Source organism: Castor canadensis, chromosome 15 (genome assembly GCF_047511655.1).
Source record: "Castor canadensis chromosome 15, mCasCan1.hap1v2, whole genome shotgun sequence".
In the NCBI taxonomy this organism is placed as follows: domain Eukaryota; kingdom Metazoa; phylum Chordata; class Mammalia; order Rodentia; family Castoridae; genus Castor; species Castor canadensis.
In genome coordinates, this window is record NC_133400.1 from 72,276,107 (window position 1) to 72,294,295 (window position 18,189).

The 18,189-nt window shown below is 36.4% G+C and overlaps 1 protein-coding gene across 2 annotated transcripts in view; it reads right to left on the reverse strand.

Annotated features, from left to right (window-relative positions):
- Gpr158 (G protein-coupled receptor 158) overlaps positions 1 to 18,189 on the reverse strand; it is a 452,732-nt gene that overhangs the window by 169,285 nt on the left and 265,258 nt on the right. For both annotated transcript variants that reach the window (XM_074056482.1, XM_074056481.1), the window contains exon 4: positions 9,639 to 9,741. In XM_074056482.1, coding sequence (XP_073912583.1) covers positions 9,639 to 9,741 — 103 coding nt within the window. The remainder of the gene's footprint in view (positions 1 to 9,638; positions 9,742 to 18,189) is intronic.

Below are 18,189 nucleotides of genomic sequence, written 5' to 3' on the forward strand. Positions count from 1 at the left end.
CAACAGAAAATGAAACCTATAGAATTTTTATGTAATTTTATAGCTATATAAGTCAAAGTATAAATCTTAGAATAGTTAAGTAAATCATTGTGCATTTATTCAACAGAACTCTATATAACTCTTAAAATTTTTTCAAAAGAATTATGTATGATATTGAAATTGGATATAATACCAGGTTGTAAGAAAGATCATATATAGAGGCACTGATGTAGAAACTACAAACAAAAAGCACTAAGTTTACAATAAACTTTGGAATGTCCTCTTAAATTCTACTTTTCTATATACTCCAAACTCTCTAATAAGTATGTAATACTTTCATAATAAAAAATAAGTATTTTTAAACTATGTCCTATTAGATAGCAATAAATTGATTTGTTAAGTGAATTTTTGCTCCAAATCATGGAGACCTAGGTAAATCTACCACTGCTATAATAATTGAAAATTTAGTCCTCTGAATTAAATGATAAGTAATGTTTTGAAACTTAGATTTCTGTCAGTTTTAATTTTGATACAATTTTACAGAAAAGCTTCAAAAGTAACATAGAAATCTCATATATTCTTCAACCAGATTCACCATTCTCTTGATAGACATGTTTACAACTTTATACACATATTCTTCTTTCTGAAGCACCTAAGAGTAGGTTGGAGACATTGTGTCACCTTATCACAAACACTTCAGTTTGTATGTTCTAAGGAAAGGGCAAATGAAGTCACACTATAATATCAAAATTGGGAAGTTTAATAGTGGTGCAATATTATGTAATATGTGGTTCATACTAAAATGGCATTAATTTTCTCAATAATGTTCATTGTAATGATTTTTATCTATCTAGGATGAAATCCAGGATCATGCACTCGCTTTGGTTGTCATGTTTTCAGTGTCTGGTCAGTCCCTCAGCATCGCTTTGTCCTTTTTGACCCTGACTTTTTTTTCTTAATCATACAAAATTTGTGATTTTATTTAATGCATGCTTAATTGACATAAAAATTGACTATCATTTGCGTCAACAGATTAAACAGTCAATTTATAATTCATTTGTAGTAGTAGGCAATGACATAAATAATGAAATTGCCAAATTTCTTAGCAGATGATAAGGCTTAAATAATGCATAATTGCAGACCTTATCCATTCATCTTAACTAGAATAAACATCTCTGCATTGTCAAAATTTGCAAAACAAATAACAGATTTAATGTCATAATCTGTTGACCCTCTCAACCAATCTGAACTCAATTGTCGATGGGAGCAATGCAGTGCAGCTTTGCGAATTCAGCAAGGGTACAGTATGTGCTTGGATTCTAGTTCCGTAATTTCTCTATAATTCTTTTATATTATTTAATTTTTTAAAGTTATTCATTTATTCGCATGTGTATATATTGTTTGGGTCATTTCTCCCCTCCTTCACCCTCTCCCCCACTACCCCCCTCAGTTCCAGGCAGGTCCTGTTCTGCCTTTATCACTAATTTTATTGAAGAAAAGAAACAAGCCTAATAAAGAAGACAAAGCATTTTTGCTAGTTGAATTGAGGATAGCTATACAGAAATATTCCTAGCATTGCTTTTGTGTACACATGTTATGACCCAAATTGATTCATCTCTAACTGATCTTTACACTGGTTCCTGATACCCTTCTGGTGTTGACCTCTGTTGCTTTAAGGTTTCTGTATTAGTTCCTCTGGAGTGGGGACATCAAATGCTTTCATGTTTTGGGTTTTCTACTTATCCCCATACTTCCCTTATGTGCTCTCCCCTTGTCATGTGACCCAAGTCCAACAACACTGCTGTATTTGCCCTAGATCTAAAGTCCACATATAAGGGAGAACATGCAATTTTTGGTCTTCTGAGCCTGGCTAACCTCACTCAGAATGATGTTCTTCAGTTCCATCCATTTACTTACAAATGATAAGATTTCATTCTTCTTCATGGCTGAGTAAAATTCCATTGTGTATAAATACCACATTTTCTTGATCCATTCATCAGTAGTGAGGCATCTTGGCTGTTTCCATTACGTGGCTATTGTGAATAGTGCTGCAATAAACATGGGTGTGCAGGTGCCTCTGGAGTAACCTGTGTCACAGTCTTTTGGGTATATCCCCAGGAGTGGGATTGCCAGATCATATGGCAGGTCTATGTTTAGATTTTTAAGAAGCCTCCAATTTTTTTTCCAGAGTGGTGGCACTAGCTTGCATTCCCACCAGCAGTGTACAAGGGTTCCTTTTTCCCCATATCCTCGCCAACACCTGTAGTTGGTGGTGTTTTAGATGGCTATTCTAACAGGGGTGAGGTGGAATCTTAATGTGGTTTTGATTTTCATTTCTTTTATGGATGGAGATGGTAAGCATTTTTTCATGTGCTTTTTTGCCATTTGAATTTTCTTCTTTTGAGAAAGTTCTGTTTAGTTCAGTTGCCAATTTTTTAATTGGCTCATTGATTTTAGGAGAGTTTAGTTTCTTAAATTCCCTGTATATTTTGGTTATCAGTCCCTTGTCTGATGTATAGCTGGCAAATATTTTCTTCCACTCTGTGGGTGGTCTCTTCAGTTTAGAGACCATTTCTTTTCTTGTGCAGAAGCTTTTTGATTTTATGAAGTCCCATTTGTCCATCCTTTCTCTTAGTTGATGGGCCGCTGAGGTTCTATTGAGGAAGTCCTTGCCTATACCTGTTAGTTTCAGAGTGTTTCCTGCTCCTTTCTGTAGTAACTTCAGAGTTTCAGGTCTGATATTTAGGTCTTTGATCCATTTTGAGTTGATACTAGTACAGGGTGATAAACATGGATCTAGTTTCAGTTTCTTGCAGAGAGGTAACCACTTTTCCCAGCAACATTTGTAGAAGAAGTTGTCTTTTCTTCATTGCATGTTTTTGGCACTCTTGTCAAAAATGAGGTGGGTATATTCATATCTGGATCCTGTATTCTGTTCCACTGGTCTTCATGTGTGTTTTTTGTCAGTACCATGCTGTATTTATTGCTATTGCTTTGTAATATAGTTTGAATTTGGGTATTGTGATACCTCCAGCATTGCTCTTTTTGCTGAGTATTGCCTTGGCTATTCGTAGTCTCTTGTGTTTCCAAGTGAACTTTAGGGTAGATTTTTCAATCTCTGTGATAAAAGTCATTGGGATTTTGATGGGAATTGCATTGAACATGTAGATTGCTTTTGGTAGTACAGCCATTTTTACTATGTTGATTCTACCCATCCATGACCATGGGAGATCTTTCCATCTTCTGTAGTCTTCCTTGATCTCTTTCTTCAGGAGTTTGTAATTCTCCTTGTAGAGTTGACCCTGACATTTTTTGACAGCACAGGCCAATTATTTCACAGAGGTCCCTCAGTTTGGGTTTTCCCGATGTTTCCTTATGATTAAATTCATATTGTTAGTTCTTGGCAAGAATACAATAAATACAGTGTTGGGTCCTTTTCTACATTTCATTTAAGGAGGTGCAAGACATCAGCTGATCCCAATAATTGAGGATTCTAGCTGTGATTGCTTGGGAAGGTATTGTGCTGCAAGTTTCTTCAATGTAGGTTACTTTTTGCCTTGCAAAAATCTTGAGTAATTTATAGAGGAATGCTTAGAAATTATTTAAGTATCTTATTTCTTATCAGAGTGGACTGTTTGAATTTTTAAATGTTCATTTTTTAACACTACATTGGAACAAAAATAGTCATGTAGGAGCATGTTCTGAATGTCCTATTTTATTTTTTGAACTTTATGGTCTTTACTATGTAAATAATACATCTTTACACAGGAAAAGAAAAACAGAGGGGCAAGTAGAAAAAAGTCACAATTCCAGAATGCAGAGAGAATACTCATGAATATGTTAGTAAACAGACTTTCTGATATTCTGTCTCCCACAATGAATTAACATGTGAATTACTGGCAGCCACAATTCCCTGCAGGAGGCTTTTTAATATTTGGGAGGAGATGATTGTTAACATAGGTGAATCTCTAATTAGCAATCTGACAAAGTGAAATAATGGAAATAATAGCAAAATAGATAAGGGGGTGGGTTCTCACAAAGAAAGACTTCAGCAAGTTACTAGAAGGAAGACATCTGAAGGACTAGAGCATTATACCTCAGAGCACAGCCCATTTGTAGGATAAGGTAGATGGAGAAGATCTCTGGACTGGGTATAAGTTTCTGTTGGAATACTGAGAAAATGGGCAAATTAGATGAGAAACAGGATAAGTAGAATAAACACAAACTTCCAAATAACTGACAAAAATAATATTTTTGAGCATTTCATATGTACCAACATCTGTGATTAACTTTATTTTTAGCATCTCATTTTATCCTTACAAAAATTCTATAAAACAGGTGATATTACTCCAATTTTACATATGACATAAGTGAAACTTAAGGAAGTTAAACAATTTAGCCAAGATCACAATTCAAGTAAGTAGTAGAGGTATGGTTCAAACCTAAGACTTAATCCAAAAACCACCTGCTTCATTATTATGTGACTCTATGTGTAGAAATTCAGATCCTAGATTAGCAATCAGAGAAACCAGCATGCTATATGACACACCCAAATAGTTGCAATGGACGTAACCATAGGTAAGCAAGGTAAATGCAACAGTCAGTGCTTCAAGTAGTGTGCCAGCACTGGGAAATCTACTACCGGCCACTCACCCTATGTGCCAAATAAATTTAGTAATAGGACTCTAATCCCCATGAATAGTACTAATGAAAGAAAATATGAAAATTATGCAAATGACTGAGGCAAAAAACATAAGCATGGGCAATTAGATGGAGAATTTTGCTACTATAACAATTGGAGTAAAACTCAGTAGGCTGCTTTTTCTCTCTTTTTTTAAGTAGTACCGGGGATTAAATCTAAGGCCTTGCACATGCAAGCTCTAACAGTGAGCTACACCCCAGCCCATTAGGTCTCTGTAACACAACATAAGTCTAGCTTCAGAACAGACAACAAAGCTGAAGAGGCACCAAGAGAAAACGTGCCAATGCTGATGCTGAGGATATGACGTTCAAGCTCTTTTCTTCTATTACACTGAAGTTTAGGATTGGTGCTAAACACTGGGTCTGAGCTTGTATGCAGAAAGCCAAATATCTCCAGCGATTCAGCCATGAAACGAGGGAAAGAGAAGGTGAGTCCCACACAGGACAGAAAGTGGATGAGCCCAGAGATAAGTTAGACTATGTAGCAGTTTGCCTCAGATCTCAGCATCCCTACATTGTAGTTTGTCTTCTCAAACTACATACTTTTAAATCTCTGATTAATTTTTACCTCTTTTCCCCTAACATATGCAGAGTTAATAATGTAGGGACTACCATTTTTAGCTATGGGTCATTTGTTTGTTGGGATTTATCTGGAAATATATACAAGCTGAAGTCAATCCAAAAGACAAAAGAAATAAGACTAAAAAAGGCTGGTGGTGTGTATGTCCACATAAAAGAGAAAAGTTTCATTGAACACAGAATTCATACTAAGATAGATGAATGAGAGGAAGATGAGATTGTTACAAACTTGTATTTCACCAACCTAAAAGTGTACAACCTGGATTTGAAGAGACAGCTATACATCAGCACTTGGTTATTCTGAAATCCTGCTGCTCTCCAGATGTCAGATCTTATTAGCTCACAGATGAACACCAATTTCAAAAGAGATGCCAGGAACAAGGTCCCTGGGTTGTCAGCACAATTTCAAATCATGTCATTTGAACATATCCTTTTTGATCTTTATAAGTCTTTTGTTTGCTATTGGCCTAGATCTAAATAAAGATTTTTAAATAGAGTGCTAATGACCAATGGGGTTTAAGACTTATCTTACTATATGTATCACTAATGTTTGTACCTGTATATATGTACTTATTTATTTAAACACATCTATTGAATACTTACCATATGCCGTGGACTTTAGTAGCAGTTTTACATGTTATCTCATATTTTGGGCCACAAATGCTTTTTTTTTGTGGTACTGAGATTTGAACTTAGGGCCTTGCTCTTGCTACACAGGCACTCTACCACTTCAGCCACACCATCAGCCGTTTAGCTGTAGTTACATTTCAGATAGGGTATCATACTTTTGCTAGGAATGAGCCTGGACCATGATCCTCCTACCTGGGCTTTCCATATAACTGGGATTGCAGGCACATACCACCATGAGCAGTTTGTTTATTGAGATAAGAGTCTGAGTAACTTTTTGCCCAGGCTAGCCTTGAATCATGATCCTCCCGATCTCTGCCTCCTGACTCTCTGGTATTATGGACATGAACCACGGCACCTGGCTCTAATGCCTTCTTCACTTTTGGCTCCAGAGTTCTATTTGGTCATTTCCTACTTCATGAATCCTTCTTCAGGGAAGTATGAAAACAACAACTGCCATGTAATTGGTTGATATACAATGAAAAGACTCAACATATTAAAATGCAGAGATATGTAGTGTATTCTAATAATGAACCAGAAATTTAAAAAAAAAGTTGACACATTCCCTGGCCGATGTTCTTGATAGCTCACATTCCCATCAGGTTTCTGTACTTTCTTTAGGACAGGAGTGATTAACATTGGATTTTCATGCAACCTGATAAGGTCACTAGGAAAGATATATTTGATCAAAGAGTACTTTACTGGCTTTAGATTATAACAATAGCTAGTGTTCTTCTGTCACTGAGGAAGGTCAGTGATGGTTTAAGTGTGTACTAAGGTCAAAGCTATACTCATTTATAGGTCATCTTTCTGAAAACTGTGGCCTCTTTTCCATCACTGCAATGTGTATAGCATGGGAGTTAGACTTATGCAAAACAGCAGACATTTCTTAGACAGTAGGTCCACCAAAAAAAAAAAAATCAGTGCTCTTAAAATGAGGAAGAAAGTAGGAGTGTGCAAATTAAATAAAGATAACTTGTTAAAGGTCAACCAGTCTATCCTGGTCGTGTTACAAGCAAATGGCATAGTCATTCTCTGGTTGTACAATATTTAGATGTTTTATTTCAGTCACATAGTGGGAGCTGAGAACAAATGTGGGTAAACCAGATACAAAATACCTTCACAGAACAGAAGCTAAAACCTATCTCCTTGATTATGTCTGGACCATAGATGTGAAAAATGCCAAAGCAGCTCGGTAATGTCATTGTGTGTGCGCACACGTGCACACACACACACACACACACACACACACACACACACACTAGAACTATCCTGAGAACATAGCTGTGTTTTCTATAGCTACATAATAAGTTATCAGAAATTTAAGAGCATAAAATGTCTATTTTCTACTTCCTCTTTTCTGTTTATTAAAAGTTTGAGAATAGTGTGACTGAACTCTCCATTGAGGGTCTCACCAAGATGGAATCAAGGTTTGGTTAAGGTACATTCTCACCAGGAGCTCAGAGTTCTCCTCCAACTACATTTAGACTATCAGAAGAACTTCCCTGGAATTGTGGAACTGGGACCTCAGTTCTTAGCCATGTTTTCTTCTGGCCATCAATGGGGGTTTGCCATGCTGAAGTCTCTGGTCACATGGTACTCTCACAGCAAGGTATCTTACTTCTTCAAAACCAACACAAGACTCTCAGTCTCCCTCCCTCCTTCCCTCTCTCTCTGACTGACATGCCCCCATATCCCTCAGCAAGGAGTGGCTATTCCATTGCACTCACAGGCCCACACACTTCAGGAGAGGGGCTTATGCAGTGTACAAGGAAGAAGAATCTTGGGGACCACCCTATATTCTCCCTATGGCAACTATTACTCAGAACAACAGCTGAACTCTGAAATACATGACTGAGAGAGAAAAATGTTCCTCACCTCCAGAACCTAGAAGTTAAATGCAAATAGTTTCAAGACCAAGAATAGTGTTTCCTAAGAGAGAGAGAAAAATCTATTAATAGACCTATAAATATCTACCAAAATTTCCAGAAGGCAGCCCTGGGGTCTCATTCTGTGTATTTTTTGAACTCTGCCGAGTAGACAAACAAATTACTATACATACCAATAACAGGGTTGGCAAAGATTAATGGGTAACTGTACAAAAGAGATATGTGTCCCAGTTTTAGCAACCCCATAACCTAATTTCCCATGAAACCACCCCATTTTTAACCACTACACTCCTTCTTAGTTATTATATCCAATAAGTGGCTACAAGCCAATCTGGCAACATTGCTTTTTCTTCAGAGAGAATAAAAGTCAATACTTAAAATATAACACTAAGTTTTCTGGAATAGGAATAAAGTAACAAGATGATCAAGTTTTCTATTTAGAGTACAAAGCCCATTTTATCACCTGCTTTGAAAGTGGATAGACCAGTGTAGAGATCAGGCTGTGCCCTGCTCCAAAATTACCCACATTGCATGGAACAGTAGCTTTCAGGCCACACTTTTGTAAACAGAGTAGTCAGCTTGCGGGCTAGCCTGTTTTCTGTGCTTGTTATTCAAACTGACATTTTTTCCTGCTGTCTCTCTCTTCATGCTGGGGAGCCTGAGGTTAACACTCTTTACTCTTCAATTAAAGCAGGCAATCTTCAAACCTTAACTGCTCTCTGACAACCAAGAAGGAGTAAACTTGTCTAGTAAGACATACAACTTTGGAGATGTGACACCAGTAAGTCCAGAGACAAGAGACAAAGTTCCACAGCATGCACTCCATCATACTCCAGTATGATCCCTTGAATTCCTCCTTTAAAAAGAAGTCATTTTTCTCTCAGAAGTGGAATGACAGAACTTTAAGAGATTTTACTCTTGCTGTCCTCCTCTTCATCTGATGAATAATAAAACTTATTTCCTTCTCCTCAAAACCCTGGTCTCATTAGTGGTGAATTGACATCTGAGTTCAGGGGAATGGCTTTCCAATAACACTTTGGAACAGGGCACAGGCTATCTTCACAACTGTAAATAAGATGGGAATAGTCTCTCCTTTGTTTATGTGACATTATATGGCAAAATGTCGCCCTCATGACTACATTTTGTTATATCAGACTGTGTTAGCAGGCTTGAAGGGGTTCGGTAGCTCTGAAGAAGTAAGCAGCTATGTTGTGAGAGGTTCATGTGGCTAGGTCGTAAAGAAACATTTGGGAGCTGAGAGTGACTCCAAGCAGACATCGAAAATGGGGCCCACATGCCTCCAAATGCAAGAAACCGAATTCTCTCAAATGGCCTGAAGGAACTCTGAAGAACCCCAAGCCTAAGAGATCATACAAGGTGATGGCTTGAGTTTTAACTCAGAGAGACCCTGAGAAGCGAACTCAGCTATCCTGTGGCTAGCATCCTGAACAATGAAAATAAATTTGTGTTGTTTTAAGCTGCTCACTGTATGGAGCATAAAAAGCAAGCATGACCAAATTGATAAATAAAATAAACAAACTGGTAAAATTAGTTTTAGGAACTTCTGTAGTCACACTTCTTAATAACTAATCCCAAATGGTCAAACCAACAGCTACAATATTTTCAGGTTTTTAATATGTTTTGAAAAGTAAAATATACCTAAGAATAAGCACCTATTTTTATGGTGCTCCACAGCACTATAAATGACAACATCAAACTAAAACTCCTTAAGTGATTAAATAATGGCAAACCATTGGGGATTTAACCACAGAATTCTAACAAGGTTAAAAGAAAATCTAAGTGACTAACAATAGTATATGTCGTGTGTATTCACATATAGGCACAGAAACAAAGGGCACTTACTCTGAAAGTTGTTCACTGAGAAGACTCGAGGATGGTAGAATCCTGCTTTGCAAACGCACTGATAGGCTCCAAGGACAAATCCTAGGCCTTTAATTGGCATACACTATGGATAAGAAAAGACAGCAATATAGTTGATCATAGTATATTTCACAGTGTGAAGACTCACACATATCCATCACTACAAATGCTAACAGAACTAACACATTTTCCAGAAATAAAATATCATGTTTTTGAACTTTTATTTTAGATTTGTTTGCCAACAGTCTTTTTTTTTAGAAGTAGCAAACTGAATTTCCTTTCTAAATACATGTCATTAAATTGTGATATATCTTTAACTTGTTCAGTTGCCACGGTTTTCTAGTTACTAGTCATAGTTTTTGTTTAATGCCTCACATATCATACTGTTACTTTAAGAAATATTTCAAAAACCTAAGTGACTAGTTTAAGTCATTTCCTACAAAATATTTCTGCCAAAGAAAATGTATGTAAGTAGTTAGATAAGTACATAGAAGTTGAGATGTTGAAACTGCTTTTCTGAGTCAAATATTCATCAAATTTCATTCTTGGAATAAAATGGCATAAATTGTTGCACATGCAATTTTTTTAAATGCAAATATAAAAGAGAAAAATATGATAAATTAATGATCTCAAAGTCTCTACACCTAAAATCGATTTCATAAATAAGCATTGTACATATACATTAAAAGAACAATAACAATGACCAGCTTTCCAATTATATCACACCAATAGACAATAGATATCTCTGGAAAAATGTAATCTTGTCTTCCATTAAGAATCACTAACCCCAGTACAACTCAGTTTGGCATACTTCATTCTTACTGCATTCAATTACATAAGCAAGGAATAACTTTTGTTAAACCTGAACACTGCATCAGTAAAATATATGTTTCAAGAATCTAATCACCACTGAACTTCTTTTCTGATATATCTCTCTACCAAAATCCCTTGTCTTTTTTCTTAGAGGAACTTAGACTTTAGTAGACTTATAAGATGGCCTTCTGATATAGAGGACTTTGAGAGAAAATTCTAAGTAACTTAAATAATAATTGTGCAATCTCAGCTTAAATGGTTATAATCATGATCAATACTACTCATCATGAAAACTCCAGCAAGTAGAAAAATGTTTATATATTAGGTAATGAGAGCTAACAGACATGTAGCAAGCAGTCTTTGAAAAAGAGCTTTCTGAAAGACCCTCATGAACTTTTATTTCATGAATACTCCCTCTTATTCCACACACTTATATCCAATAACTTCTTTCAATTGAAACCATGTTTCTTGACCCAAAGTAAAACAAAATGGCAGATGAGTACCAGTCAATTCAATTGAGTTAGCAAGCATTTAAAAAGTAACTGCTTGCTGCATACACAGAGAATTCCTATAGAACTTAACTGAAATAGGACATACTCTTTATAAATATCCAGTTATATAACAGGTCAAATCATAGTTCTGAACTGTATAAATAAAAGAGTAATTGTGACATTTACTTTAGAGAAGTACTAATATGATGAAAATAGTGTATTATTGTGGTCAGTCAGAAAATGGAGATTTGGCTATGGGCACAGCTCAAGTGGTAGAACACTTGCCTAGCAAGTGTGAAGCCCTGAGTTCAAACCTTAGTACTACCCTTACAACCCGAAACCTTCAAAGCAAATGTCAAGTTGAATTCTGGCTTTATCACTTCCTAACCATGTGATTTTGGGCTTGTTCTCTTAACCTCTCTGAGCTTTATTTGTCAATTTGTATTAATTCAGTCATATTCAGATGTAGTCTGAGGAAGGTAGATCCATCAAAATGACCTAATGGATTAAACACAGGGCAGAAGAGGAAGAGAAAAAAGTGATGTTGCCAAGGGTTCTGGCATGAGCTACCTTAAAAATGGGAGTTTACATCAATGGATCTAGGAAAGGCTACAAATAGAGTGGATTGGCGGGGGTGGGGGGTTGGAGATCAGAAGTTCCCCTTTGCAAATGTTAAATGTGGAAGTATCTACTTGAAATTTAATCAATAGCTCAAATAAGAAGCTTGACAAACTAGTATAGAGTTTAGGAAAGTTGTCTAGGCTGAAGTCATGTACATAAAGATGATAGATAAAGCTATGAGATCAGATAAGACTAAATCACAGCCTCCAAGCAGTGAAGAAAATAAGATTAAAGATATAAAAGCAATTTGTGGCAGATGCCTACAATCCCAGCTAGTAGGGAGGCAGAAATCAGAGATCAAAGTTCAAGGCTAGCCTAGGCAAAAAGTTAGTAAGACCTGATCTCAAAAACAAGCTGGGCCTGGTGGTACAGGCCTATAATCCCAGCTAAGCAGTATGCAGAAGGAAGGAAGACTGTGGTCTGAGGCCTTCCCAAGTATAAGAACCCATGAGACAAACTAAGAAAGCAAAATTGATTGGAAGCATGGCCCAAATGGTAAAGTGCTTACCTAGCAAACACAAGGCCTTATTTTCCAACTCAGTACTGCATCCCCACACCCCTGCCACACACTACCAAAATAGTAATCTGACTGCCACACTGGTCACTCCATTGATGACCAGGGCTGATTCAGCTGCTCAGGCTGTCTGGACTAGTGTCCCTTTTCCCCATCACCACTCTGTGCGCATTCTTCCTGAAGTTGCTTGCTAGGCCAAACAGAATGACCTTCTTCAATAGAGGATGACTATCCTTTAGTCAAAGGTGCATGAGTACTTGCACTCCACTTCCAAAACCTCCAAATAGGCTCTCAAGGAAAAATAGGTCCAACTGATGAGGCTCGGGGCATTCCAACTGCTTATTAGCTACACAGATAGGAAGAACAAAAGGATATAAAGAAAAGCAATTTATGGGGTATATTATTGTTTTATTAATGATCCCTGATATTGTGAACATAACATGAGGAATATGTTTTGAGTTGCATTTATTAGACATTTATTCAGCAAGGATTTATCCAAGTAAACTAAATCTTAGATACCAATGCTACATTAGAGTACTTTCAATATTTTGCTTCACTGGAATTTGAAGGTTAATTTTATTCATTAAAATAGCACTAATTTCCTGATGATATTACTCAACTCTGCAACAGTGACTAAAATTGAGAATTTTAAATGCTTAGATCAAATATGAAAGTTTATAGGAATTAAAGACAAAACTTTCAGTTAAGTAAAACCAATAGAAGTGGGTCATGCTGTTGTACTTGCTCCCCAACTCTAAGATGGTGGAGCCTGCATGGAACCCAGTGCTCCACTGCTAACATAGACTTGTTTTGGCATGTAGAGTGGCCCTTCCCTTGTCTTTTTTTTTATTAAGGATTGTAAACCTGCAACCAAACTACCATACTGTCTTGTATTCACCACCAACATTACCTATCTCCACAATCCCTATTATCTCCCAACTAAAATTATACATTTTCCAGATCAGAAAATTAATACAGTAAATCTAATTTATAAAAATGCTGTAACATGGTAAATTCTCAACTAATATTTCCCCTTTGTGGACTGAGGAGCTGCTTTTTATCATTTTTTTCTCCTTGGGGATTTAGAATATTACATAGATTCTAGGTTAATACAGGAAAAAATCTTTGGAATTTTATTCTAACATTCATTTGATATCTTCACTTTAGATATTTAAGTCTAAACCTTCCTACTACATCTTCTAAGAAAGCAAAGAGGGTGGAAATGGAAAAGCAACACTTCTTCCTCCACATTTTTAGCTGTTCTACAAATGGCCTTTGAAAAACACTGAGCTTTCTATATTTAGAGATATAATACTCCTGTGAGTGTGGAACCTTACCAAGCCATCTGCAGAGACTTACTGGGGAGAGTCCTTGAGAGCCCACAATCAAGTCCAGGTACCTAGGAGTAATCTAGATCCAGATGAATAAGAGATGGTAGTCAAGAGTTTACATTAAAATAAATATATGTTTCTAGGAATTTATCCTAGAAAGATCTAGAATTTAACCTACCAAGACTGAATCACAAAGAAATAAAAAATCTGAATAGACCTATATATAGTAAGGAGATTGAATCAGCATTCAAAAATCTCTCAACAAAAAAAGTACCCAGAACCAGATGACTTCATTAAAGAATTCTATTAATCATAGCTACTTGGGAGGCTGAGATCAGAAGAATCAAAGTTCAAGGCTAGCCCAGGAAAATAGTTCACGAGATTCCATCTCTAAAATAACCAGAGCAAACCACATTGGAGATGTGGTTCAAGCAGTAGAGTGCCTGTATTGCAAGTGCACAGCCCTGAGTTCAAACTGCAGACCCACCAATATTGAGAATATGGTTCACATTGCTGAACTGTACACTTAAATAGGTTAAGATGGCTAGTTTTATGTTACATGTTTTTTTAAAAAAACATAAAATTTTAAAAACAGAGTTTAGAGGAAAATGGTCTTGCATTCTCCATGATGTGGATGTCATACACATTGTAGGTCATACTGTAGCTGTGCTGATGTGTAATGTCACCTCGCATGTCATAGATTGCCAACTCCATATAAATATGATTGCAAAGCAAAACCTGGCCAGCCTGATCGTCACGAACATTTTTGAATAGATGTATTATTAGGGAATGGAATGTCTAAAATGAACACTAAAGTGAGATATGTACAGGGAAATTCTTGTTTGACATTTAACAGGAGTAATACTTGTGACCAAGAACCATATTTACATATAATTTTGAAGAAAAATTAATTTTGACTAAAAGGAGGAGACAAAAATGCAAATACAATAAAGTTTATATAATTCAAACCCCTCAACAACAGACCTTAAAAAAATGCCTGTTTTCTTTATATTTTGTTTTGGCATCTTCCAAAAATGTAAACCATTTTCTGGCTTTGCTGAAATGAACACTATGCACAGAATTTAATGTTTTCTTCCTGAGTTGGAAGCATTAAGTTGAACAATAGGTAGTGATTGTGTAGAAATGCCCTAATGCTGTCTGGAGCTTCTGAAGTTTAATGTTCTAATTTCTTTTACACTAAATAGCCCAGAGTGTCGTGTTTTTTGAGTTCTTATGATTAGTTTTTATGTTTTTTTCCTTCTTTTTTAAAAAGCTACTGCTGTCATATAATAATCCTAAAATATGAACTTTACCTCTACAAATGCTTTTCCCTTTAAGTTATAATTACCTGTGTACATAGAGGGTAGGTCGCCAAGCATGCCAAGCAAGACTATATGAGATAAAAATAATAAATATTAAATAAAATAACAAATAGTTGAGATTTACTGTGTTTACCATATGCCAGACACTGTTCTAAGGGCAGCACTAGGACTAACTCAATCTTACTCTGGTACTGTCTCTTTTTTAAGGACAAGACTGAGGTGTAGACTGCTAAAGTAAACTTGCCCAAAGCCACACAGCTGCGGCAGAGCCTGGCTTCCCAGATAGCAAAAGACTGCTCTCCAGAAGTACAGGCACACAGTCATACTGCACTTCATAAACAAGAAATGAAGTCAGCACATGCTCACTTTAAAATGTAGTTAGCATTCCAAGACTTTCATTTTTTCTGTTCTTAGCTTCTAGATGGATTAGTTTGTTGGACCATTAGATTTCAAATAAGAGAATTCATTTAAAAATGTGTTTATGACATGTATTTTAAGAAATATAATTTAAGTCCTACACCTGATTTTAAAAATAAATCTGTCCCTTAACAATGCAGAATTGCCCAACTCATATCTTAGGAAACCAACCTTCATTCTGGGGCATATGAGTGGCAGATTTCTTCTATGCTTGACTGTCCTGAAAACAGAAGACCCTTTGTGTCTCAGGTATGTATCCCAAGGCCTGGTTGCAGACGTCTACTTCTATACCAGGTAGAGAAAATGCAGCAATGGAAACTAAGGGGTTTCCATGGCAATGCAGTTTGTCATTTCCTTTTTGCTTTGGTAGCAAATAATGACTTGGCCCTGCATTGAAAGAAGACTTGTCTAATTCCAGAGAGTCTCCTACAGTAGCAAGTCTTCCAGATTTTAAAGAGAGCAGCGTTTACTTAGTTCTTTATGTGTTTATTTTTTAATTTTTTTCTTTGTAACTTGTGAATAAATACTGTAGAATGTTGCATCTACCAATATAGAAATGGGTTTGAGGGACTTGGTACTAAAACAGATCAATTAAGATTAACATCCAGTATCTTCTTCCCCACATGACTTGCAAGTTTATTAAAGCAAAAGGAAAACACTGGAATAGAGGAAATCTAAATGGCCACTGGGCAATGATAGGGAACACATCACCCACAAATTTCATCAAGCCATCTTCCAGGAAAACAAGAACTCATGAATAACAAATAATGCAGTACTTCACCAGGGAGAAAAGGAACTACATCTTAGCTCTATTATTCAGTAGTTGCCAAAACCCAGTTTAAAAAGCATGATCTCCTGGGATGGCATTGAGGGGTGGAGGAAAAGACGTTTTCTTTTAAGATATACTTCAACTTAGAAAAGAAACTTTTCTATTCTTAATTTTTGAGATTTTCTTGCTATGGTCAGTGGTGTCAGTTCTCACAGAACAGGGCTCAAGGATAGCAATGCAGCATCTGGCACAGACACATTAACAGTCTGCAAATTTCACCTGACATGCAGGAGGATACAGGAAAATGTCAGATTGCATCTCACAGTGAGCATGCTCAATATTTTTGACCTTCCTGCAGAAATAGCCTAGGACACTTGGTAAATGTAAATTCTTAATATGTTCAATACTTTTTAAGTTGAAATGTTGCCCTCCGCTAAACCATGATTTCACTCTGATTCATCTCTGCTCGACCTTGGACACTCCATGCCCCTTTTGGTCATAGTTCATAAGCACTGGGACATCTTTTTCATTCTTGACTTTATTAAGATCTTGCGTGCTGAATCCCATTGTGCATTATTTGCTACAACAAAGAACAAAGTCAGGGTGTGGCTCTCAGACAGCTCTCAACCCATAACCACAAAAAAAAAATCAGAGTTGCTATATATGTGCCCTCCTTTAGTCACAAGTAAAGCTTCATGTGTGCTTTGCTTGTTTTTGAGCAGTCTATTTTTATACATCTTTTGAAAATCAGTTCTTTTGCTTTTTGGTGGTACTAGGGTTTTAACTCAGGGTCTCACACTTGCTAGGCAGACACTCTACCACTCCACTGCTTTTGAGAAAACCATCTAACCTCCCTAATCAATATACAGAGCCTCCTGGTAAAACAGAAGGTAATTAATCCTCCTATTTTGGATCCAGTCTCCTCAAAAATGTTGCCACTGACTTCATCTACCAGTAATGCTCACTTTCTTGTTCAGCCTTTTTCTTTTTACTAGCAAGTTTCATCATTAACCATGTAAAAATATAAGTCAAATAAATAACAAAAGCAAACCTTCCCTTAATCTCAAATTCATCTCCAGCCACTATCCCAAGCTTTTTCACAGCTTTATCCATTCCCATCCCCAACTATCTACTTCCAATATGACTCTCATTGCCCCAACTCCAATGAACCATAAGATATTAAAGTCACAAGGGATGTTTGTGTCATAAAATACAGTATCTATTATAATTTCAAACTTTCTGCAGAATTTAACACTGCTGACAATTCCTTCTTCAACTTGGTTTCCCAATCTCAATTTTTCAATTTTCCTCCTCCTTGCTTTGTCACTCCTTTCAGTCCTGAACTGACACTTCTTCTCAGGAAGAATTGATGTATATATATATATACATCAATTGATGATGTATATATATATACATCAATTTAGATGAGTCTAATGAAAATGTTAAGAAAATGCATTTGTGAAAGAATACACATAAAAATTTCAGTTTTATAAAATTTGAGTTTTATAAAATTTGTAAAACTTTAGTAAAGTACTGTTAGGAATATATGCACATGTGAAACTATAAACAGAAGTAATTCACATAAAATTCAGGGCAATGATTACTTTTTGATGGGAAAGATAGTGTAGGTTGAGGGAGGGGCATATATTGGGTTTCCAAGGTACCTGTCACAATCTGTTTGTTAAGCTGAATAGTGGGTACAAACATCTTAACCATAAAGTCCCCACATCCTAGCATGGTGCCGGGCACTTAATAGGTACTCAATAAATACAACTGCAAAGGAGAAAGATGGAAGATAACTACCTTTAATTTCTGTCTATGATATAAGAGCTTTTAGCAAACTAAAGAGAGACAGAGAGAGAGACAGAGAGAGAGAGAGAGAGAGAGAGATGAAGTCTATGCGGAAGCAACAGAAAGAAGTCAATGAAGTCAAAATTGAGTAACCAAGATCCGAGAAAGAAAAGAAGTGCATAGAGATTCTGCATTCTGCACTTTTGTATCAAACTGAGTATTTCATGATATGAGGCATTGGGGAAAGACTGAGAGTCCAGAAAAATATAAGCTGGTAAAAAGCTGGGAAGCCAGCAAAGTTCAGATACTCTCACAGGTCTGAGGAGAGGAAAAAAAAAAACAAAAAAACATGTTTGGTGCTGCAGAAATACTCAGGATTCAAGGGGACAAAAATCTCAGGCAGAAAGTGTGAAGAAATTTGACTGATAATCAAAAAAGTTGTTGGATTCTTAATCTGTCTGTGG